This window comes from Eubalaena glacialis, chromosome 2 (assembly GCF_028564815.1).
Source record: "Eubalaena glacialis isolate mEubGla1 chromosome 2, mEubGla1.1.hap2.+ XY, whole genome shotgun sequence".
Classification (NCBI taxonomy): Eukaryota; Metazoa; Chordata; class Mammalia; order Artiodactyla; family Balaenidae; genus Eubalaena; species Eubalaena glacialis.
In genome coordinates, this window is record NC_083717.1 from 64092391 (window position 1) to 64118723 (window position 26333).

At 38.2% G+C, this 26333-nt stretch overlaps 1 protein-coding gene across 2 annotated transcripts in view; it reads right to left on the minus strand.

Annotated features, from left to right (window-relative positions):
• Positions 1-26333, minus strand: part of ARIH1 (ariadne RBR E3 ubiquitin protein ligase 1) — a 114390-nt gene that overhangs the window by 21981 nt on the left and 66076 nt on the right. For both annotated transcript variants that reach the window (XM_061180102.1, XM_061180101.1), the window contains exons 4-5: positions 17321-17413; positions 16766-16821 (exon numbers count right to left, since the gene is read on the minus strand). In XM_061180102.1, the coding sequence (XP_061036085.1) occupies positions 16766-16821; positions 17321-17413 (149 nt within the window). The remainder of the gene's footprint in view (positions 1-16765; positions 16822-17320; positions 17414-26333) is intronic.

Below are 26333 nucleotides of genomic sequence, written 5' to 3' on the forward strand. Positions count from 1 at the left end.
GCTTCGGCGCCACGGAGGAGAGAGCAGCAACAGGGGTGCAGAGGGCAAAGCGGAGAGATTCCCGCACAGAGGATTGGTGCCGACCAGCACACACCAGCCTGAGAAGCTTGTCTGCTCACCCACCGGGGCGGGCGGGGGCTGGGAGCTGAGGCTCCGGCTTCTTCAGAGGTCAGACCCCAGGGAGAGGACTGGGGTTGGCTGCTTGAACACAGCCTGAAGGGGGCTAGTGCGCCACAGCTAGCCAGGAGGGAGTCCGGGAAAAAGTCTGGAACTGCCTAAGAGGCAAGAGACCATTGTTTCGGGGTGCACGAGGAGAGGGGATTCAGAGCACCGCCTAGACAAGCTCCAGAGATGGGCGCGAGCCATGGCTATCAGCGCGGACACCAGAGACGGGCATGAGACGTTAAGGCTGCTGCTACAGCTACCAAGAAGCCTGTGTGCAAGCACAGGTCACTATCCACACCTCCCCTCCTGGGAGCCTGTGCAGGCCACCACTGCCAGGGTCCCATGAACCAGGGACAACTTCCCCAGAAGAACGCACGGCGAGCCTCAGGCTGGTGCAACATCACGCTGGCCGCTGCCGCAGCAGGCTCACCCCGCATCCGTACCCCTCCCTCCCCCCAGTCTGAGTGAGCCAGAGCCCCCGAATCAGCTGCTCCTTTAACCCTGTCCTGTCTGAGTGAAGAACAGACGCCCGCAGGTGACCTAAACGCAGAGGCGGGTCCAAATCCAAAGCTGAACCCCGGAAGCTGTGCGAACAAAGAAGAGAAAGGGAAATTTCTCCCAGCAACCTCAGTAGCAGCAGATTAAATCCCCGCAATCAACTTGATGTACCCTGCATCTGTGGAATACCTGAATAGACAATGAATCATCCCAAAATTGAGGTGGTAGAATTTGGGAGCAACTGTAGACTTGGGGTTTGCTTTCTACATCTAATTTGTTTTTGGTTTTATGTTTATCTAAGTGTTTAGAGTTTATTATCATTGGTAGATTTGTTTATTCATTTGGTTGCTCTCTTCCTTTTTTTTTTTTTTTTACTTTTTCACTTTTTGTGAGTGTGTATGTGTATGCTTCTTTGTGTGATTTTGTCTGTATGGCTTTGCTTTTACCATTTGTCCTAGGGTTCTGTCTCTCCTTTTTTTTGTTGTTGTTGTTTTTCTAAGTATACTTTTTAGCGCTGGTTATCATTGGTGGATTTGTTTTTTGGTTTGGTTGCTCTCTACTTTCTTTTTTTTTTTATTCTTTCTTTAAACTACTTTTTAATTTTTTAATTTTTAATAATTTATTTTTTATTTTAGTAACATTAATTTACTTTATTTTTTTCTCCCTTTTCTTCTGAGCCGTGTGCCTAACAGGGTCTTGGTGCTCCGGCGGGTGTCAGGCCTCTGCCTCTGAGGTGGGAGAGCCGAGTTCAGGACACTGGTCCACCAGAGGCCTCCTGGCTCCACATAATATCAAACGGGGAAAGCTCTCCCAGAGATCTGCATCTCAACGCTAAGACACAGCTCCACTCAACGACCAGCAAGCTACAGAGCTGGACACCCCATGCCAAACAACTAGCAAGACAGAAACACAACACCACCCATTAGCACAGGGGCTGCCTAAAATCATAATAAGATCATAGACACCCCAAAACACGCCACTGGACGCGGTCATGCCCACCAGAAAGATAAGATCCAGCCTCATCCACCAGAACACAGGCACCAGTCCTCTCCACCAGGAAGCCTACACAACCCACTGAACCAACCTTAGCCACTGGGGGAAGACACCAAAAAAAAAACGGGAACTACGAAGATGCAGCCTGCGAAACCGAGATCCCAAACACAGTAAGTTAAGCAAAATGAGAAGACAGAGAAACACACAGCAGATGAAGGAGCAAGGTAAAAACCCACCAGACCAAACAAATGAAGAGGAAATAGGCAGTCTAGCTGAAAAAGAATTCAGAGTAATGATAGTAAAGATGATCCAAAATCTTGGAAAGAGAATGGGGAAAATACAAGAAATGTTTAACAAGGACCTAGGAGAACTAAAGAGCAAACAATGATGAACAACACAATACATTAAATTAAAAATTCTCTAGAAGGAATCAACAGCAGAATAACTGAGGCAGAAGAACAGATAAGTGACCTGGAAGATAAAATAGTGGAAATAACTACCACAGAGCAGAATAAAGAAGAACGAAAAGAATTGATGACAGTCTCAGAGACCTCTGGGACAACATTAAACGCACCAACATTCGAATTATAGGGGTCCCAGAAGAAGAAGAGAAAAAGAAAGGGACTGAGAAAATATTTAAAGAGATTACACTTCAAAACTTCCCTAATATGGGAAAAGAAGTAGTCAATCAAGTCCAGGAAGCGCAGAGTCCCGTACAGGATAAATCCAAAGAGAAACATGCCAAGACACATCTTAATCAAACTCTCAAAAATTAAATACAAAGAAAAAATATTAAAAGCAGCAAGGCAAAAACAATAAATAACATACAAGGGAATCCCCATAAGGTTAACAGCTAATATTTCAGCAGAAACTCTGCAAGCCAGAAGAGAGTGGCAGGACATATTTAAAGTGATGAAAGGGAAAAACCTACAACCAAGATTACTTTACCCAGCAAGGATCTCATTCAGATTCGACGGAAAAATTAAAACCTTTACAGACAAGCTAAAGCTAAGAGAATTCAGCACCACCAAACCAGCTTTACAACAAATGCTAAAGGAACTTCTCTAGGCAGGAAACACAAGAGAAGGAAAAGACCTACAATAACAAACCCAGAACAATTAAGAAACTGGTAATAGAAACATACATATCGATAACTACCTTGAATGTAAATGGATTAAATGCTCCAACCAAAAGACATAGACTGGCTGAATGGATACAAAAACAAGACCCGTATATATGCTGTCTACAAGACACCCACTTCAGACCTAGGGATATATACAGACTGAAAGGGAGGGGATGAAAAACATATTCCATGCAAATGGAAATCAAAAGAAAGCTGAAGTAGCAATTCTCATATCAGACAAAATAGATTTTAAAATAAAGACTATTACAAGACACAAAGAAGGACACTACATAATGATCAAGGGATCAATCCAAGAAGAAGATATAACAATTGTAAATATTTATGCACCCAACATAGGAGCACCTCAATACATAAGGCAAATACTAACAGCCATAAAAGGGGAAATCGACAGTAACACAATCATAGTAGGGGACTTTAACACCCCGCTTTCACCAAAGGACAGATCATCCAAAATGAAAATAAATAAGGAGACACAAGCTTTACATGACACATTAAACAATATGGACTTAACTGATAGTTATAGGACATTCCATCCAAAAACTACAGAACACATTTTCTTCTCAAGTGCTCATGGAACATTCTCCAGGATAGATCATATCTTGGGTCAGAAATCAAGCCTCGGTAAATTTAAGAAAACTGAAATCGTATCAAGTATCTTTTCCGACCACAACGCTATGAGACTAGATATCAATTACAGGAAAAAATCTGTAAAAAAAATACAAACACATGGAGGCTAAACAATACACTACTAAATAACCAAGAGATCACTGAAGAAATCAAAGAGGAAATCAAAAAATACCTACAAACAAATAACAATGAAAACACAATGACCCAAAACCTATGGGATGCAGCAAAAGCAGTTCTAAGAGGGAAGTTTACAGCAATACAATCCTACCTCAAGAAACAAGAAAAATCTCAAATAAACAACCTAACCTTACACCTAAAGCAATTAGAGAAAGAAGAACAAAAAAACACTCCAAAGTTAGCAGAAGGAAAGAAATCATAAAGATCAGATCAGAAATAAATGAAAAAGCAATTAAGGAAACAATAGCAAAGATTAATAAAAATAAAGCTGGTTCTTTGGGAAGATAAAATTGATAAACCATTAGCCAGACTCATCAAGAAAAAAAAGGGAGAAGACTCAAATCAACAGAATTAGAAATGAAAAAGGAGAAGTAACAACTGACACTGCAGAAATATGAAGGATCATGAGAGATTACTACAAGCAACTATATTCCAACAACCTGGAAGAAATGGACTAATTCTTAGAAAACCACAACCTTCCAAGACTGAAGGAGGAAGGAATAGAAAATATAAACAGACCAATCACAAGCACTGAAATTGAGACTGTGATTAAAAATCTTCCAACAAACAAAAGCCCAGGAACAGACAGCTTCACAGGCGAATTATATCAAACATTTAGAAAAGAGCTAACACCTATCCTTCTCAAACTCTTCCAAAATATAGCAGACGGAGGAACACTCCCAAACTCATTCTACGAGGCCACCATCACCCCGATACCAAAACCAAAGATGTCACAAAGAAAGAAAACTACAGACCAATATCACCGATGAACATACATGCAAAAATTCTCAACAAAATACTAGCAAACAGAATCCAACAGCACATTAAAAGGATCAAACACCATAATCAAGTGGGGTTTATCCCAGGAATGCAAGGATTCTTCAATATATGCATATCAGTCAATGTGATAAACCATATTAACAAACTGAAGGAGAAAAACCATATAATCATCTCAATAGATGCAGAAAAAGCTTTTGACAAAATGCAACACCCATTTATGATAAAAAAAAACTCTCCAGAAAGTAGGCACAGAGGGAACTTACCTCAACATAATAAAGGCCATATATGACAAACCCACAGCCAACATCATTCTCAATGGTGAAAAATTGAAAGCATTTCCTCTAAGATCAGGAACAAGACAAGGTTGCCCACTCTCACCACTATTATTCAACACAGTTTTGGAAGTTTTAGCCACAGCAATCAGAGAAGAAAAAGAAATAAAAGGAATCCAAATCGGAAAAGAAGAAGTAAAGGCTGTCACTGTTTGCAGATGACATGATACTATACATAGAGAATCCTAAAGACGCTACCAGAAAACTACTAGAGCTCATCAATGAATTTGGCAAAGTAGCAGGATACAAAATTAATGCACAGAAATCTCTTGCATTCCTATACATCATTTTTCCTGATGAAAAATCTGAAAGATAAATTAAGGAAACACTCCCATTTACCATTACAACAAAAAGAATAAAATACCTACGTAAAGAATAAACCTACGTAAGGAGACAAAAGACCTGTACGCAGAAAACTGTAAGACACTGATGAAAGAAATTAAAGATGATACAAACAGATGGAGAGATATACCATGCTCTTGGATTGGAACAATCAACACTGTGAAAATGACTATACTACCCAAAGCAATCTACAGATTCAATGCAATCCCTATCAAACTAACAATGGCATTTTTCACAGAACTAGAACAAAAAAATTTCACAATTTGTATGGAAACACAAAAGACCCCAAATAGTCAAAGCAATCTTGAGAAAGAAAAATGGAGCTGGAGGAATCAGGCTCCCAGACCTCAAGCTATACTACAAAGCTACAGTAATCAAGACAGTATGGTACTGGCACAAAAACAGAAATATAGATCAATGGAACAGAACAGTAAGCCCAGAGATAAACCCACGCACATATGGTCACCTTATTTTTGATACAGGAGGCAAGAATATACAATGGAGAAAAGACAGCCTCTTCAGTAAGTGGTGCTGGGAAAACCGGACAGCTACATGTAAAAGAATGAAATTAGAACACTCCCTAACACCATACACAAAAATAAACTCAAAATAGATTAAAGACCTAAGTGTAAGGCCAGACACTATAAAACTCTTAGAGGAAAACATAGGCAGAACACTCTATGACATAAATCACAGCAAGATCCTTTTTGACCCACCTCCTAGAGAAATGGAAATAAAAACAGAAATAAACAAATGGGACCTAATGAAACTTAAAAGCTTTTGCACAGCAAAGGAAACCATAAACAAGATGAAAAGATAACCCTCAGAGTGGGAGAAAATATTTGCAAATGAAGCAACTAACAAAGGGTTAATCTCCAAAATATACAAGCAGCTCATGCAGCTCAATATCAAAAAACCAAACAACCCAATCCAAAAATGGGCAGAAGACCTAAATAGACATTTCTCCAAAGAAGATATACAGATTGCCAATGAACACATGAAAGGATGCTCAACATCACTAATCATTAGAGAAATGCAAATCAAAACTACAATGAGGTATCACCTCACACCAGTCAGAATGGCCAGCATCAAAAAATCTACAAACAATAAATGCTGGAGAGGGTGTGGAGAAAAGGGAACCCTCTTGCACTGTTGGTGGGAATGCAAATTGATGCAGCCACTATGGAGAACAGTATGGAGTTTCCTTAAAAAACTAAAAATAGAACTACCATACGACCCAGCAATCCCACTACTGGGCATATACCCTGAGAAAACCATAATTCAAAAAGCGTCATGTACCACAATGTTCACTGCAGCTCTATTTACAATCGCCAGGACATGGAAGCAACCTATGTGTCCATCGACAGATGAATGGATAAAGAAGATGCGGCACATATATACGATGGAATATTACTCAGCCATAAAAAGAAATGAAATGGAGGTATTTGTAATGAGGTGGATGGAGTTAGAGTCTGTCATACAGAGTGAGGTAAGTCAGAAAAAGAAAAACAAATACAGTATGCTAACACATATATATGGAATCTAAGGGGAAAAAAAAAAGGTCATGAAGAACCTAGTGGCAAGACGGGAATAAAGACACAGACCTACTAGAGAATGGACTTGAGGATATGGGGAGGGGGAGGGGTGAGATGTGACAGGGTGAGAGAGTGTCATGGACATATATACACTACCAAATGTAAAATAGATAGCTAGTGGGAAGCAGCCGCATAGCACAGGGAGATCAGCTCGGTGCTTTGTGACCACCTAGAGGGGTGAGATAGGGAGGGTGGGAGGGAGGGAGATGCAAGAGGGAGGAGATATGGGAACATGTGTATATGTATAACTGATTCACTTTGTTATAAAGCAGAAACTAACACACCACTGTAAAGCAATTATACTTCAATAAAGATGTTTAAAAAAAAAAAAAAGAAACAGACTCAAAGTCAGAATCCCTGATTTCCAAATACATCTTACTCCTTCTATTACCCATAATGCTTCTCTGATGTGACAAACCCTAATGATTTCTTACAGATGATTCTAGCCTAAGCATAACTGGTGAGAATAAAGGTCAGCCATAGCTATTAGGCCAAGATGACTAAGCCTTAAGTTGGTGATAGGGAAGAAAAAGAAAGTGATCTCCCATCTTTGAGAATAAGCATTCTCAAGAAGGCAAGTGTCAACCTGGCCATTAATAAGCTAATTCTCTTCACAAGGTCCTGCTGCCATCACTTATGTTGAAAATAGCTATTATGCCAATTCTCACCGCAGAAGGCAGCTCTTTATCAAGGTAAAAAAAAATGACTTTTACTGAATGCCATCTATATATACATTCTGAGCACAGGGTCAAAAGCATTTAAACGCCCTTGAGTTTTGGGATAATTCTACGCTTTTACAAATGAGATAACTGGAGAGCTGTGCTCTGAAACCAGTTAACTTTAAACACAGGATTTTTTTTTAGTATGCCAAGTACTTTAGTATACTTACACTAAACATATAATACTTATATGCCTTATACTTATATAGCACCCTGAATAAGTCAACAATATTATGCTTCAATTTAGGACTAATGATGAAATATTTTTCTTTAAAAAGGGTTTTTTCCTCCCCCTGACAAACCAATTATAGGTAAGTATAAAGAATGAAATAAAAATCACCTTTAACCCTATTGCTCAGGAGGAATAACCACTCAGGATTTTTATGAATCTAGACCCTTTCCTCTTTTTTTCTATAAATGTATGATATATAATTTTAAACAGAAAATTTACTATGTATTATTTTATATCTTAGTTTTTTAAAACTAACATTATAGGTATTTTCCAATGTATTAAAATAATTCATAAATCTTTTTAAAAGCTGTATTACGTTCCATCTTCCCCTACTGGTGGGCTTTTTGGGTTGTAGGATTATGACAATGTGATGATTAACAACTTTATAAAAAATCTCTGCTCAAATTTCTGGTCATTAAAAAGAAATGTAACATTCTATCATCTGAATTCATGTAATCACAATCAAAGGTCAAAATGATCTTACAATCATCTCTGGCTCATCTCCTTCTTTTATCAGAGTCTGAGTCTAACTCTACCTTGAAAACACATCCAAAATCCAACCATTTCTCACTACCTCCTCGGCTACAGTCTTGGATCAAACCAACATCATTTCTCTTCTGGACTGTTTTAATAGTCTCGCAATCTCCTTGCTCCCACTTAGTCTCTTTTTAATACGAGCAGTCAGAGCAATCCTCTATGACCAAGTCATTCCTCTGCTCAAAATCCTCTCATGGCTCTATCTTAGAATAAAAGCCAAAAACCTTAATGGCCTATTAGGCCTGACATAATCAGCTTCACGCAGCCCTCCAACACCCTTCTCTGCTTCCCTTCAATCTGTAACTTTACATTTATAGTTCAAAAACATTTTTAAAAGTTTAATAATTATCAGTAATTTAATCCCTATCTATATACACTTTACCTTAATAATTACCAAAGCTTGACAAATTATTTCATTTTGCATTTCAATAAGACGAGGAAATTATTTTCAGTGTGAACTTGAGTTCTGATCCCTTAAGCATATATGTTAAAACGGACAGTATTCTATACATTTGTGACAAATTTCCTACTTAGAATACTGAAGTAGTGCTTTTCTGTTTCATCGTAGAGAAATGATGGGGGGGGGCATTAATTTACTCCACTATGAGACGTACAACTTTAAAGTCACATGTTTTCAAAGCATTCTCCATAAACTCTCTGTAGACTGCCGTAAAAATAAATACAATCTTGGGGTAAGCAAAGATTTCATAAGTAGCAATAATCATAAATGAGGGAAAATGAGGAATCAGATGCCATTAAAATAAAAACTTTTGTTCACCAGAAATCATTTAGAGAGAAAAAAAGGTAAGCCACACGCTGGGGAAAATAGTTGTAATACATATATCTAACAAAAGACTCATATCAGAATATTTTAAGGATTCTTAGAAAGTAATTAACAAATAGACAAAACAACATAATTTTAAGAATGAGAAAGTGACTTGAATGGGCGCTTCGTAAAAAGTGATATCCAAGGAAAGGTGTCTGACATCATTACCCACCAAGGAAATGCAAATTAAAACCACCATGAGATATCCCTACATACCCACCAAAATGGCTAAAATTAGAAAAGATTAGTGATACAAGTGTGAACAAGGACTAGAGCAGTCACACATAACTAGGAGAAGTGGAGGTACAACTACTTTGGAAAAGTAGACAGATACTCTGGCAGTATCTATTGTAAGGCTAAAAATCTCACTCTTCAGTATATACCCAAAAGAAATCAGTGCATATCTACCCAGACACTTTTAGGAATATTCTTTGTAGTTTTTTCACAGTAGTCAAAACCAAACAAACAAACCAAAAAAACTCCAAGTATCTATTATCAGGAGAATGAAATACTACATAGAAAAAACAAAACAAACCTAAAAACATACACATATACTTAACAACATGCACATACCTCAAAGAAACACATTACATTAACTGAAGCCGATACACACTCAGAAAAAGAACATGCTACATAATTCCATTTAAATGAGGTTCAAAAACAGGTAAAATTAACTGGTGGTGACAGAAGTCAGAATAGGTAGTGGGGGTGAGATGTATACCGTCTGGGAAGGGTCACAAGGATGAATATTCTGGGTACTGGAAAAATTCTGTACCTTGATCTGTGTGGTTAGTAAAACATACTTCTAAAGTAAATGTACTTTACACACTTTACTGAATTTATTTTAGAACTTAATTCAAAAAGTAAAAACAAAAACCAATGCACAGCAAATTGAACTGATTATAATTAAATAAAAATGATGTATTTCCACTGTAAAAGATGAGACGCTCTACTATAATGTGATTAATACACATATCAAAGTTTAGTTTGTCTCTTGCCTCAGATGGTACAAACCATCTGAGGGTCTACGCAGCTTCACAAGCCTACGTGATAGAATGTAAAAAATAATCGTCTGACTTGGATGTTTGGAATATTCATTCTTCTTGGAGCAGCACAGACTTACAGGACTACATTTACTTTGCTCTGGATCCATTCAATTACTTGGCTTTATGTAATATCTACAATTATAATATTATAAAAGCACTGGCTTACCATTTTGTGACTAAACCTACTGACAAAACATAAAAGAAACTGTTCCAGAATAGATTTAACTATAAAGTTGACAATATAAAGTAATTATGTATCTAACAGAAATTAGGGGGTAGAAGAGACTAAAGGTGAATGACAGCACAGAGGCAGCAATTTCCTCACCTTACATAGTAAGTAGTTAAGATTTACTGCTTAAAGTTGATGGAACAGGAAATAACTATCAAAAAATAGCTTTTAAGTTATATTATCTAATTTAAGACAACCTATTTTTAAAAGAACATTTCTGCCCTTTTCAGACAAGTGGGGAATTAGTCAATAGAGGTATGGATTATCTATATCAAGATCCTAAGATCCATTTTAAAAAAATCTTTTTTTATAATTGAAGTATACTTGACTTAGCAAAGTGATTCAGTTATATATACATTCTTTTTTATATTCTTTCCATTACGGTTTATCACAGGATATTGAATATAGTTCCCTGTGTTATATAGTAGGACCTTGTTGTTTATCCATTCTATACATAATAGTTTGCATCTGCTAACCCCAAACTCCCAATCCATCCCTCCCCCATGCCCCCTCCCCTTGGCAACCACAAGTCTGTTCTCTAAGTCTGTGAGTCTGTTTCTCTTTGGTAGATAAATTTATTTGTGTCATATTTTAGATTCCACATATAAGTGATATCATATGGTATTTGTCTTTCTCTGACTTACTTCACTTAGTATGGTAATCTCTAGGTCCATCCATGTTGCTTGAAATGGCATTATTTCATTCTGTTTTATGGCTGAGTAGTATTCCACTGTATATATGTACCACATCTTCTTTATCCATTCATCTGTTGACAGACATTGAGGTTGTTTCCATGTCTTGGCTATTGTAAATAGTGCTGCTATGAACACAGGGGTTCATGTATCTTTTTGAATTACAGTTCTGTCTGGACATATGCCCAGGAGTGGGATTGTTGAATCATATGGTAACTCTATTTTTAGTTCATTTTTTAAAAATCTTATGTATCAGTTAAAGCTTTAAAAAAAAATCATCTGGCATAATTTTGCTAGAAGTGAGTGGCAATGAGTTGCTGTCATCATCTCTGCTTATCTGTTTCTAGAAACCCCCATACATGAAAATAAACCATTCCATTTTTTAGACACACCTTGCAGGACGTTGAATCAGAACATCACAATTCCAGATATGTGTTCATGATAACAATGATTAGTCAAGGTGTGACTAAATACATTACTTGCAGGTCTTTAAAGATTAAACAGATACAAGTTTACCTTTATCATCCCTAAGATTACTAGAGAAGCTATACATAGAAAAAGAAATTTAGGCCCCAAACAACTACATAGAAAAACTAACCTACTGTGAGTTTCCTGGTGGCCTAGTGGTTAGGATTATAGGCTGTCCCTACCGTGGCACGGGTCCAATCCCTGGTCAGGGAACTAAGATCCCACAAGCCGCACGGCGCAGCCAAAAAAAACAAAAACAAAAAAACACAAACCACTAACCAACTACTGGTATGAACAGAAAGAGATAAACATTTATTCAGTCTCAAGTGATAAATAATTTAGATAAATAGTTTTCATTAATCTCATGAAAGCATCAAAGAAGGGGAGCCCCACTTAGCCAAATAGCCCTAATGGTATCATAGCACAAATCAATCACTGGAGTTAGCAATGATAACATACGCTTATGAAAGCAGGGAGAATAATAAATTTCCAGTTACTTATTCAAGGATACGTGCCTATTACACACCCATTGTGAAGGAGTAAAAAGGTGAATCCAATGAATCACTAATCTTAAGAAGTGAATCTAAGAAGCACTGAAAGATCAGTGAATAATTTCTGTGTAGTATTTTACCAAGGTTAGAGTCACACATCCTGAATGGAAATATGAAAAGAATTCAGTCAACATAAATAGGGTACCTGGAGTCAACTTACAGCCTAAGAAAGAATACAGACAAGGATATAGGCAATTACAAAAGTGCAGGGTAAGGGAAATATGGAGGAGCTAAGGAACACATAGGATGTCTATCCAAACCAAAATGAAAATGAATTAAACTGAGGTGTTAAGAATGACTAAGATGATGAGTAGGTTAAGAGAACTGAAGAGTAAAACAGAAAGCGAGTACTGCTTGTAAGAAACAAAGTCAGGAGACAGTAGGAAAAAAAAGTTAAAAAAATCCTACCAAACCAAATGCAAATAAAATGCACAGTACTTTCAAGAAACCAAGCTCTACGTGGCGAGAATAATATGAGAAAAGGTGAGGCAAAAGATAAAGTTGCATAGGTAAGCAATATAGGACAACGAAAGCCATTTGTGAAGAAGAACTGGAAGGTGGTAACACTGGGTATAAGGGAATCACTTAGGAGCCAGTTGCAGATTCCCAGCTAAGACAAGATGATGGCGTGAATCAGGTTAATGGCAGTAGAAACAGAGAGAAATGGATGGATTTAAGGGTAATTAGGATGTGGAATTTACAGAATTTCGTGCAAGGATGACTCTGAGAAATGCAGGAGAAAAGTCAATCAGGGATATCACCAAGGTTTCTCATTCAAGCAAATCTTTAACACCAAGTGATGCCATTATTTGATACTGAGAAGCAAGAAGAATAAGTCTGGTAGTGGTAAAGGTAGTAGGAGGGCTGGACAAGATAAAGCCAGAGGAATGTACAATGAAGATGCCTGACAGGCACTAGGATATATGGGTCCCAAGCTCAAAAAGAGTGTTAATCTGGAGATATGAATTTGGGAACTTCCGGGGCTTCCCTGGTGGCACAGTGGTTAAGAATCTGCCTGCCAACGCAGGGGACACAGGTTCGAGCCCTGGTCTGGGAAGATCCCACATGCCGCGGAGCAACTGAGCCCATGTGCCACAACTACTGAGCCTGTGCTCTAGAGCCCACGAGCCACAACTACTGAGTCTGCGTGCCACAACTACTGAAGCCTGCGCCCAGAGCCTGTGCTCTGCACACAAGAGAAGCCACTGCAATGAGAAGCCCGCGCACAGCAACAAAAAGTAGCCCCTGCTCACCGCAACTAGAGAAAGCCCGCACACAGCAAAGAAGACCCAATGCAGCCAAAAAAAAAAAATTAAATTAAAAAAAAAAAAATTGGGAACTTCCAATGTAAGCCTAGGTAGAGTGTATAAAGTGCATAGAGTGAGGATAGTGGGATGGACAGAACCCCGAGGAGCACTCTTTTAGGAAGAGGTAAATAAAGATGATTTTGTAAAGTCAGTAAGAGTAGAACTAGAGTAGGCCTAGGGTGGTGGCCTTAGGAGTACATGGCTGAGGTGAAGGGGATTTTCCTGGAAATGAGTAGATCACAGAAATGGAAGGCTATGGCAGGAGTTTTCAAACATAAGTATGCATCAGAACCATACTAAGACAGCTTGTCGTTCATATTGCTGGGCCCTGTCCCCAGAGTTTCTGATTCAGTAAGTCTGGAGCTGGGCCTGAGAATATGCATTCTCTTAACAAGCTCCTAGGTGATATTGATGCTGCTGGTCGGGGGACTACACTTGTAGAACTACAGGGCTAGGGTGTAGAATGAACTACACGTATGGGCACTGAAATCACATTGGATGACAGCAAGCCTTGGGAGAAAGAAAAGATTGTGCGTGAGGTGACAGCACTACAAATAATTAAATGGGACAGACCAAGATGTCAAGCAGAGAAAAGCACAAAGGACCATGATACAGCTGGACAAGACTCAAAGGATTTATGGATTTTAAACCGAAGAAGTGAAATGGTCTGAAAACAGCATTTGGGACCAAGGGGAACAATGACTTTACCTCTTGACCATAAAATACACAGGGGAAAAAACGCTAGCTTCAAATTGAGAGGGCTAAAGGGTAATATGTCTTCAGGAAGAATCAGGTTTCAGTTTCAAGTTCCAAATGAGTTTAATTCGAATTAAAACAAGAAACCATTTTTTAAATCTATCAAGTTGGAAATTTTTAAAAAACTGATAATCCATCACTGGGAAGGATTCAGTTTCTTTCATACTAAGAAAAAAAAAGCGTATTTCAGTTATGGATCTTAAGATTTTTTTTTTTAAATAAATTTATTTATTTGTTATTTATTTTTGGTTATGTTGGGTCTGCGTTGCTGCACGCAGGCTTTCTCTAGCTGCAGCGAGCGGGGGCTACTCTTCGTTGCAGTGTGCGGGCTTCTCATTGCAGTGGATTCTCTTGTTGTGGAGCACGGGTTCTAGGCACGATGGCTTCAGTAGCTGTGGCACGCAGGCTCCATAGTTGTGGCTCACAGGCTCTAGAGCGCAGGCTCAGTAGCTGTGGCGCAAGGGCTTAGCTGCTCTGCAGCATGTGGGATCTTCCCAGACAAGGGCTCGAATCCGTGTCCCCTGCATTGGCAGGCAGATTCTTAACCACTGCACCACCAGAGAAGTCCGGATCTTAAGATTAAACGTGAAAAACTACACATTCTCTCACTTATTTAACTTTTTAAATTCTAAAAGAAAGAAATTATTTATTTGAAAGAAAGAATATGGAAGATACAGCATACAACGATTTAAGGTAAAATGTGGATGTGCACCAGCATGCACATCCAAAGAGCTCAAGAAACCCCAAAGAGGAAAAACACAAGGAGAACCACATCTAGATATATCATAGTCAAAACTGTTTTAAGCCAAAGACACAGCAAATCTTGAAAGCAGCAAACAGGGGACAAAAATATTATTAATAGCTGACTTATCAGAAACAATGGAGGCAAGAAGACAGTACAATGACATATTCAAAGTGATGAACCTATTAAACAAAAAGCCAAAGAGCATATACATTTGTAGAAATCACCAAACTGCGTTACAAAAAGGTTCTAACAGTATACTCCCCATTGTACTATATGCTCACTCATATTAGATATTACCAAATTCTTTCTTATTATCAGTCCTAATAACCTTCTATGATGAAACTCATCATAAACTGTCAAACTCTTTCCATCCTCATCTCTAGTAATCTGCTACTCTGTGCTCTAGCTACTACAGAATACATAACAGAGAAGTTCATGGACTATTTAAAAAATATTGGCATCCCTTCTTTAATACTACCCTCCACTCCCTCAACCCAAAATTTTACTCTTTGATATTACTCCCTAAGGAAAGCTTCCCTAAATTCTTCAGGTAGAATAATTTGCTTCTTTGTAAATGTACTTTATATATACATTTATACATAAAACTTATACTATGCATTTTATTTATTTATTATTATGACTCTCTTGGAGAAAGGAAATGTATCGTAATTTTTTTGTTGTTCTCCTGTGTATATGTGCTAATGAGTAGGTTCCCAGTAAATGTTTGCGGAATGAATGAAAAGATACAGTGACCTATGCTGATGAAATGTACTGATGAAAGAATACAAAGAATTAAAGTATCAGGGGACAAGATAAAGAAGGCTGGAAGGATGGCAGTACTTTAAGATGATACATGGTTTATGTTTGTTAGCTTAAAACAATAATGGAAATAAGATTTACTGAAAGATAGAAACAGTATTAACACAAGCTGACAACAACAGTAAATATATTTTAGTAAACCAAAGTAGGTTGGGATTAACAAAGTGGAATCAGTGGCTTTATAAACTGTACTGGTTAAGTCAATTTATGGCTTCATTAGATTAAGGAATTTGCTCACTAAAGCACATGGCTGCTTTTACTTTTATTACCTTCAAATCCCAGTGCTTAAACACAGACATACCTTTATATAGGCAATTATCCAGGACTAATTATACAATTTGTCTGTGGATCATTCAGGCCCTTGATATGTTTATCTTCCTAGACTGAAATCAATTAGGTAGCCTGAGGTCATGAAAACAGCACTGACTCAGGAATTAAACAACCTGGGATTTTACCCCATGTACAGGAGCTAACTATGCTTGTTTCTTCAAGTTTCTTTCTCTCCTTCAAAAAGGAACCTTCCGCGAGGCCAGTAGATAGCCAACAGCCTCCAGCTGCAGTGTCTTTGGGATCCGTAGCAGTGTTCCAGCTGAGGCCACATTCCCCCTGGTTAGCTCCCAGTGAGAGACTGAGCATGACAATGGTACCAGGGCCTGGCCATTTCTGCTTACTGAGGAATTCCTCTGTGGGAAACCTATGCACTGGAGTTGTCTGCACGGGGCTGACAGAGACTCTCACAGCTGCAACATAGTCTGAGTCTCTTCCTATTGAATTCTCCTTCCTTCTTTCTCTCCTTTAACAAGTGTCAGAACTGTATCATGGTCTGTCTAGTGCTCCTCCTCCTCTTTATCCTACATAGATGCTCTCCCACAATAAATCGCCTTCCCTTTTAACTTTGTCTTGGCATCTGCTTCCCAGAGGACATCAACTGACACACTGACATATCCTATTCTCCAACTACAAGGTTTACTGAAATCTAGCTATCATGTATTGCCAACTTTACCAGAATACTGACTGGGCATTTAACCAGGTTACAAACAGGCTTGTGTACTACAAAGGAATATAGATTAGCAAGTCTCTTCAGACTCTAAAAATTTCACCTCCTCTATGGTGTTGAGCGAAAATTAACTTGGTTTAACCAACTAAATCAATATTCAACATGCAGAATCTATCAAAAGTACTTACATAACTGTGTTGTCATCCACTAAGATATCACAACCATGAGCAGGACACGAAATAGTCTGAAAAAGATCAAAATTTAAACTATGTCTTCATTCAACAAATATTTACTGAATGTTTACCATTGCCAGGAACTTTGCTAGGTTCTGAGGATACCTTAACATTTATAGGACCTTAATCATTCCCTTTCTATTAAAGGAAACGTGTGTGTGTATGTGTATCACCATAAAGTAAGTAAAACTGCTAACCCAAACAACTGGTTTTTCAATATAAAACTTGACTGGCAAAAGCAAGAGATATGACAAAAATTCTCAACCAGTTTAGCCTGATAAATACAAATGTTAATGCCTGCTGAGAAAATATTACCTGGACTGGATCTTTAACTGGAATGCCTCATTGTAAACAGAAAAAAGTCTCAATTATCTTTTACTTGTTTTAATCTAGAAAAAAAAGTCCACATGCAATTCACAACCCAGAATGCTTCACCTGTTTATATCTGTGTAAGGGTCTAAACACTATAAGAAATTCAAGAAAAACTCAGAAACAAATTAGCATTTTTACCTGTCCCATGCCTTCTTCCATTATTTTGGTAGTTAAATATTCGCTCCAGCACTGCATACAAAACTTATGTCCACATTCAAGGCCAGTGAAATACTGCAACAAAAATAATACATGGACTTTGAAAAGACATTATCAGGAGAATCACTATACATAGTGACTCAATAAGGCTCTATTAGGTCACATTTCTCGCAGTGGCTAAAATGTCCAATTTGACATGACTAGATGGACTCCTAAAATGAACTTCTAGGTGGTGAGATCTATACACGCAAATTCATTGAACACAAAACACCTAATTAATGAGAAATGCATCTGCAGTAGATATTTATAATTTTTAGGAAAGGCACACAACAAGTTTGTACCAATAAGCATATGAAAAGATGCTCAGTATCCTTAGTCATCAGGGAAATGTAAATCAAAGCCACAGTGAGACATCACTTCACACCCACTAGGACAGCTATCATCAAAAAGACATAATAAAAGCGTTGACAAGCATGTAGAGAAATCAGAACTCTCATACACTGCTGGTGGGAATGTAAAATGCTACAGGAACTTTGGAAAACACTCTGGCAGTTTCTCAAAAAATTAAACAGAGTTATTACCATATGATCCAGCAACTCCACTCCTAGGTATATACCCAACAGAAATGAAAACATACATCCCACATAAAAACTTGTACACAAATGTTCACAGCAGCATTATCAACAATAACCCAAAAGTGGAAACAACTCGAATGTCCATCAACTTACAAATAAGCAAAATGTGAAATATCAATAATAACAGAATATAATTCAGCCATAAAAGGGAGCAAAGTATTGGTACATACTATAATGTGGACGAACCTTGAAAACATGCTAAGTGAAATAAGCCAATCACAAAAGAGCACATACTGTTTGATTCCACTTATATGAAATGTCTATAATATGCAAATTCATAGAGAAAGAAAGTAGATTTGTGGTTGCTCAGGGCTGGGAAGCTTGGGAAGGAATGAGAAGTGACTATAAAAGGAACAGGTCTTTGGGGGGTTACTAAAATGTTCCAAAATTAATTGTGGTAATGGCTGCACAACTCTGTGACTATACTTAAGACCACTTTAAATAGGCAAGTTGTATGGTATGTGAATTCATCTTAATAAAGCTGTTATTTTACTTTATTTTTTATTTTTATTTTTTGGCCATGCCACGCGGCTTGTGGAATCTTAGTTCCCCAACCAGGGACTGAACCCGGCCCACGGCAGTGAAAGCACCAAGTCCTAACCACTGGACCACCAGGGAGCTCCCAAAGCTGTTATTTTTCAAATGTGACACAAATACAGCACTTCATGGAGCTGCATGGAACATGGCTAACCTAGAAAATAAAATGTTATGGAAACCAATATATTTACTCAGAAAAATAGTAACATTTGAATAATAAGAATAATAGTAACATTTTGGTCTAATCTTATACTAGTTACATGATTTGAAATACTATCAGTTTGACGGCTGGTTAAAAGAAGGATACTATCTTCTATAATGAGATATTAAAAGCAGGTACTTTAAATAATATTAAGAGAGTCTAGAGGACTGTATTTTCAAAAGACAAATAATGGTTATCATACTTTATTTTTTTTTATTTATTTTTTTTTTTTAAGAATTTTTTTTTTTTTGGCTGCGTTGGGTCTTCGCTGCTGCGCGCGGGCTTTCTCTAGTTGCAGTGAGCTGGGGCTACTCTTCACTGCGGTGTGCGGGCTTCTCCTTGTGGTGACATCTCTTGTTGCAGAGCACGGGCTTCAGTAGTTGAAGCACGCAGGCTCAGTAGTTGTGGCACCCGGGCTTAGTTGCTCCGCAGCATGTGGGATCTGCCCGGACCACGGCTTAAACCCGTGTCCCCTGCATTGGCAGGCGGATTCTTAACCACTGTGCCACCAGGGAAGTCCAATGGTTATCATATTTTAGTTTAAGAATATTTTACAATATTTACTACCAAATTATTTTTAAATGAATAAGTAATATAGGCTGATGTTAAAGACAATTATTTAACAATATGAGTTTATGTTGGAAAAATAAGTCTCCCTCATCCCCATCCTTCTCAACCTCGTCCTCTACCTCTCTACCCAGAAGTAATCACTATTTCCAATATCTTACATATTATATTCTTCCAGAGGTGTTCTAATGTACACAGGTACACACACAGTAAAAGTACGACAAACTTTCTTCTGCATCTTGGTTTTATTATTATTATTATTACCTTTGTGATTAAATGAATGTGTATCAGGAAAAATTTGTACAAGTGAAACTGTAACAGTATAAACTTACAGTTTGATTATTACAAAGCTTTGTTCATAGGGGCTGTTGCAATTTACACTACAGAAGAGAACCTTGGTGGGAATATGACCTTGGTGACCCTTGGTGACCCATGTCAAAACCTTGGTGACCCATGTCAAAACCTTGGTGACACATGTCAAAACCTTGATGACCCATGTCAAAACAGTATATTATCCAACTCCTTGATCTCTGCCAATCTAACAGGTGAAAATGAAGTAACTACCATTAGTTTTCATTTTAATTTCTTTTTATGAGTGAAGTTTAAACATTTGAAAAAAGATTTAAGGCTGTATATTTCTTTTTCTGTGAAATTTCTTCTCCTATTTTGCCCATTTTTCCTCTGGGCTTTTTTTCTAAATGATTTACTGGGGTTTTCTACTTATGTAGAAAATTGGCTGTTTATAAGTGTAGAAAATATTTTCTCCCAGTTTCAATGTTTACATTTTGCTGCTATGCAGAAGCTCTTTATTCATATGAGGCAAAATGTATTAGGTTTAGAATCTATGGCTTCTAAATTAATTTAGATATAAGCAGTTAGGTAAGAATCGAAGTTTCCAGATGGCTACCAAGTTGTTCCATCACCCATTTATTAAATAACCCACCTTATCTGAAATGCCTCCTCTATTATATACTAAATTCTCCTCATGTATACTTGACTCTCCTGTTCTACCGCACTGCCTATTCCTTTTTTTTCGGTTGCCCCAGATCCTAGTTGCGGCTTGCACGCTCCTTAGTTGTGGCATGAGAACTCTTAGCTGGGGCATGCATGTGCGATCTAGTTCCCTGACCAGGGATCAAACCCGGGGCCCCTGCACTGGGAGTGCAAAGCCCTATCAACTGCGCCACCAGGGAAATCACTGCACTGCCTATTCCTGAATTTGGTAGGACTAGTTCCCCCCCTACCGCCATCAATCTATTCTTCTTTTTCTTTATTTCATTATTATTCATCTTTCCAAATACTTGGCATTCATTTATCTCCCCTTTTCTTCATACAGATCTTTCATATTTCTTGCCAAGTTTATTCCCAGCTCTTTTATTCATTCTGTGGCTCTTATAGTGACATTTTAAATTCTATAACATTTTCTAATTAGCTGTTATTTGAAATATCCTTACAAAATTTCTCATGTTGCTTATGATATAGATGAAAATAGTCAGGATACAGTATTACAGCATATCAACTATATAAAAAATACCTGGAAAGTAGCCGGGGAAGAAAATGTTTCAGAGCCCTGAGACCGGTTTTACAGAACAAATCATGGAAAATATCAAGGTTAAAATATGGTTCTATTCAGGGACTTCCCTGGTGGTTCCAGTGGTAAAGAATTCGCCTTACAATGCAGGGGACGTGGGTTCGATCCCTCGTCGGGGAACTAAGCACACGTGCCGCAACTACTGAGCTCGTGAGTCTCAACTAGAGAGCCTGCGTACCGCAAACTACAGAGCCCATGTGCTCTGGAACCCGCATGCCACAACTACATAGCCCACACACGCTGGAGCCTGCGCACCACAACTAGAGACGAGAAAATCTGCACACCACAACTAGAGAGAAGCCTGCGCTCTGCAACGAAAGATCCCGCGTGCCGCAACTAAGACCCAACACAGCCAAAAATAAATTAAAAAGAAACAATAAATAAATCTTTAAAACAAAAAAAAATATGGGGACTTCCCTGGTAGCGCAGTGGTTAAGAATCCACCTGCCAATGCAAGGGACATGGGTTCGATCCCTGGTCCAGGAAGATCCCACATGCCACGGAGCAACTAAGCCCATGTGCCACAACTACTGAGCCCATGTGCTGCAACTACTGAAGCCCGCGTGCCTAGAGCCCGCGCCGCACAAAAAGAGAAGCCAACGCAATGAGAAGCCCACGCACCGCAATGAAGCATAGACCCCACTCACTGCAACTAGAGAAAGCCTGCATGCAACGAAGACCCAACGGAGCCAAAAAAAAATAATAAATTAATTTTAAAAAATATGGTGCTATTCAGAGATTGACAATGATTCTAACTCATTCACAAAATGAGTGAAGACAAATATTAGGGAAATCAATATTCTCATCCATTAAAAAAAAGATATGGGAAATCAATAAAAGAATCTATTCTCATTACTCCCCAGTAGTGAAGGAGATCTGGCACTAACCTGTTGTCAGATTACTAAAGGAGAGTATTTGATTTCTGAGACTATAATGAGAAGGGGCATTCTGTAAAGGACAAATACAGTAGAGTCATGTATCAGCAATTCTAACATGTTTTACTGGTGACTTAAAAACACATACACAGGGCTTCCCTGGTGGCGCAGTGGCTGAGAATCTGCCTGCCAATGCAGGGGACACGGGTTCGAGCCCTGGTCTGGGAAGATCCCACATGCCGCGGAGCAACTAAGCCTGTGCACCACAACCACTGAGCCTGCACTCTAGAGCCCATGTGCCACAACTACTGAAGCCCGTGCACCTAGAGCCTGTGCTCCGCAACAAGAGAAGCCACCACAATGAGAAGCCTGCGCACCACAACGAAGAGTAGCCCCCGCTCGCCACAACCAGAGAAAAGCCCGTGTGCAGCAACAAAGACCCAACGCAGCCGAAAATAAATAAATAAATAATAAAATTAAATAAATAAATAAATAAATAAAAAGAAAATGGCCTTAAAAAAAAAAGAACACATACACATCCTCATGTGCTTTATTCGTTTTTCAAAGACTGAGAGATTAAAGGTCACAATGGTTAGTAAGTGACCACTATAAGTAACACCTTTACTTCTGGGACTTCTACACCAGGGCTCATTATAAGATAAGATAAAAGGACAAAAAGAAAGCTTTTTTTCCCCTCCCTTTCCAATAACTTTTTTTTTTTTTTTGATGTGGACCATTTTTTGAAGTCTTTACTGAATTTGTTACAATATTGCTTCTGTTTTATGTTTTGGCTTTTTTTTGCTGGGAGGCATGTGGGATCTTAGCTCCCTGACCAGGGCTCGAACCCACAACCCCTGCATTGGAAGGCAAAGTCTTACCACTGGACCACCAGGAAGTCCCCCAATAACTTTTCTAATTAAATAGATAACAAGACTAAACAAGATAAATTAGAAAAATAAATCACACACGCATGTCCAAAGATAAAGCAAAAACTAACCTGTAGTATAAAGACATATTCATTGTGCTCAAGAGTTTTGTCATCAGGCTTCCCTGGTGGCACAGTGGTTAAGAATCCGTCTGCCAATGCAAGGGACATGGGTTCGAGCCCTGGTCCAGGAAGATCCCACATGCCACGGAGCTACTAAGCCCGTGCGCCACAACTACTGAGCCCGTGAGCCACAACTACTGAAGCTCACACGCCTAGAGCCTATACTCTGCAACAAGAAAAGCCACCGCAATGAAGAGTAGCCCCCGCTCACCGCAACTAGAGACAGCCCGCGTGCAGCAACAAAGACCCAACACAGCCAAAAGTAAAATAATTTTTTTAAAAAAAGAGTTTCATCATCATAGATATATCAGGGTATCATCCTGTCTGTCTTAGTTCCCTTTCCTTCCTCCTCCTCTGATATATTTGTTCCCTTACTACCTTGTGTTTACCTACTTGGCTCCCTGAGTCTTTCCCTGATACAGGGTATCAGATTATCTATTTGTTAAACTTACCCCTGTTTATATCATAAATATATCTGACCAAGAATACACTAAAAATACATAAAATATTATCTACAACAGAAATTAATGGTGCTGAAGAAAAAGAACTGAAAAAAGAATACATACTCTTAAAAGTTTCATTTACCTCCACTATTTACACAGATAGCAACTAATGTCAAAGAAAAGAATATTAAGAATTATCTTTCTTCTATCAGAAGTTGCCCATATAATCTCTAAACTTGAAGCCATTTTGTTCATAAAAACTGAGCAAATAATCAGGGCACCAGTTCCCTCATCTGTAAAATGGAATGAGTTAAAAAGGAAGATAGAGCACAAAGATTCAGAAGTGCCCCAGGGATGGGGAAGCAGAGGTTGGACGACCGTCACAATCTTCAACTTTGCTTTTATCTATTTAACATACCTTATTCTTAGAAAATACAAATTATTTATGTCATAAAAATGATATGGTAGCCCAAGCTATATTTCCTAGTAGAGCTAAATCTTATGCTTTGATTCAAAAGAACATTATTATAAAGTGAGTAACTGTTGCCAGGACCAGGAACCCCCTGAACTGGCCACAACACAAGGGGGCAGAGAGATGGGGGAGGAATCTCTGAACATAAAGAGTGTTCCAAAATCTCAGGAAATTGTTTTTAAAGAAGAGACCACCCAAAATAGTTAACTCCAAAGTATTATAAACTAAGCTGTCAGAAGCATTTACTTAAAATCTGTTTTCATGTGGCACTGTAATAAAGCAAAGTTGCTTTCTCGGAGAAAGGTATCAAAGATACACAATAATAAAAGGCTAGTATCAGTGTTTGAAGAGAGTAGTGGAAACTGAAACATGGGAGTTATTTAAGTAATGTAAGTAAAGAAATCATCCATCCAATTAATAAAGCATGAATGAAAAATCTCAGGTGACATTTACTTGCAAAACTGAAGAGGTTAAAATTATCCTTCTTCATTAGCCTAAAAACTGTGAGAAAAGAAGTCCTAGTTTCACCATGATTACTTTTTCCTAACACGGTTTCCTTAACACTTTAACTTACTTTCCAACCCATGCTGCTGTTTGCTTTTCCTGTCATTTACACAGCCAAACTTCCTTTAAAAGAGTAACGTGGGTCTTCCCTGGTGGCACAGTGGTTGAGAATCTGCCTGCCAATGCAGGGGACATGGGTTCGAGCCCTGGTCTGGGAAGATCCCACATGCCGCGGAGCAACTAGGCCCGTGAGCCACAACTACTGAGCCTGCGCGTCTGGAGCCTGTGCTCCGCAACAAGAGAGGCCGCGATAGTGAGAGGCCCGCGCATCGCAATGAAGAGTGGCCCCTGCTTGCCGCAACTAGAGAAAGCCCTCGCACAGAAACGAAGACCCAACACAGCCAAAAATAAATAATAAATAAATTTTTTTAAAAAAAAAAAGAGTAATCTGTAAATTTATTGCCTCCTCTTCCTTTACTACCTTCAAGTCAATAACTCTTCGGCCCATGCAGTTTGGTTTCCCACCACAATACTGAAAATATTGATAACTTTCCAGGATCATCAGTCAACTTCTTGTTGTTAATTCCAAACTCACCTTTCAATTCTTTTCTCTGAAGCTAGCACTGTTTACCATTCTTGGAACTGCATTCTCTTCCTTTGGCTTCTGTATTTCCTAGTTTACCTAACTACCACACCTTCAGAGGTTAGTTCAAATGTCAGTGTCTGTGGGAAGTTCTCCCTGATCCAAAACTGGGTTAGGTGTCTCTCCAACATGTTCTCACAGTATCATGCCCTATCAAAGCACTTACCATTTTTTCTGACTATGTCATTTTACTTATCTGCCCAGCTAACCTGTAAATTATCTAAGGCAGGCAATATGCCTTTGTTCTCCGTTGTTTCTAACGCTTAGAATTGTGCCTGGTATGTTGAATGACTGAATGAATAAATAGTGGTTTCTCCATCATCAGTTACAAGTGCAAGCACAATTTACACTGTGAATATCTACTCATGATTTTCAATTCTAATTTGTTCAGACTGCCAATACCAAGGGCACTGAGGAAGTTACAGGGGTTATTTGCAAGCAGCTAGCTTCAGTACTCGAATTACATTTAAGATTTAAACTAAGGAGGAGCTGCTATAATAGAACACGAAGAGAAATGCCAAGGAATAAGGAAACCTTGTATAAGCTGGGACAAATTATTTGGGTCTCAGTATTACCTCACAGAAACATTTATAAACTGTAAACACTACACAAATGTCAACTATTAAAGAAAGATGATAAAATGCTCAAAACATGAAATTAACGTATTTTTAATAGCAGTGCTGATTGCTCCTTTTAAATACTTGTTAGAACTGTGATTTAAGGAGAGGGAAATGAATAAATAGTAGTTTCAGGCTGATAGAGATTTGAAAGAATATCTTACTCAATTTATTTGAAAGATTAAAAACACTGAGACCCAGCAAGATTAGATGATTTACTACCCAAAGCCAAAAAGCTAGTGTTAGAGCTGTGATCAAAACTTGAGAATTTGGAAATTCAATTCAGCATTTTACCTACTAAATTATTTTAACTCTGATTTTCCATTTCTCTAAGAGAATATAATTAACTTCCTTTTAAAACTTCTTTTCTAAGCACCTGTATGTGTAAACAAATTAATTTCCTTCAAATGGGAACCTTTAGAGGTACACATGTTAAACTCTAAGATTAACAATGAAAAACCTTCAACATGTTAAAATATATAACATGGGTGACAATGACCTGGTATACACTAATTATTAGAAAAAGCTGCTTAACTATTAGAGAATATGAACAAGGTAGTTATAATTGTTGTATAATTAAATTATTCTTAGATATATTGAAACATCTTAAGAGGTGAATTCCAAGTAACTAAACCCCTTTTTTTTGCCACAAATGTAATTTTCCTATGGTTATTAATAACGTACCTTCATAGGAAGACTATGTTTATTTAAGCCTAAAATTTGTTCACTAGATACCCCAAAGTTAATCATCTAAATTCAATAGGTTTTTAAGAGTGATACTTGTACTAAATAATCTCCATTAGGGCTTCCCTGGTGGCGCAGTGGTTGAGAATCTGCCTGCTAATGCAGGGGACACGGGTT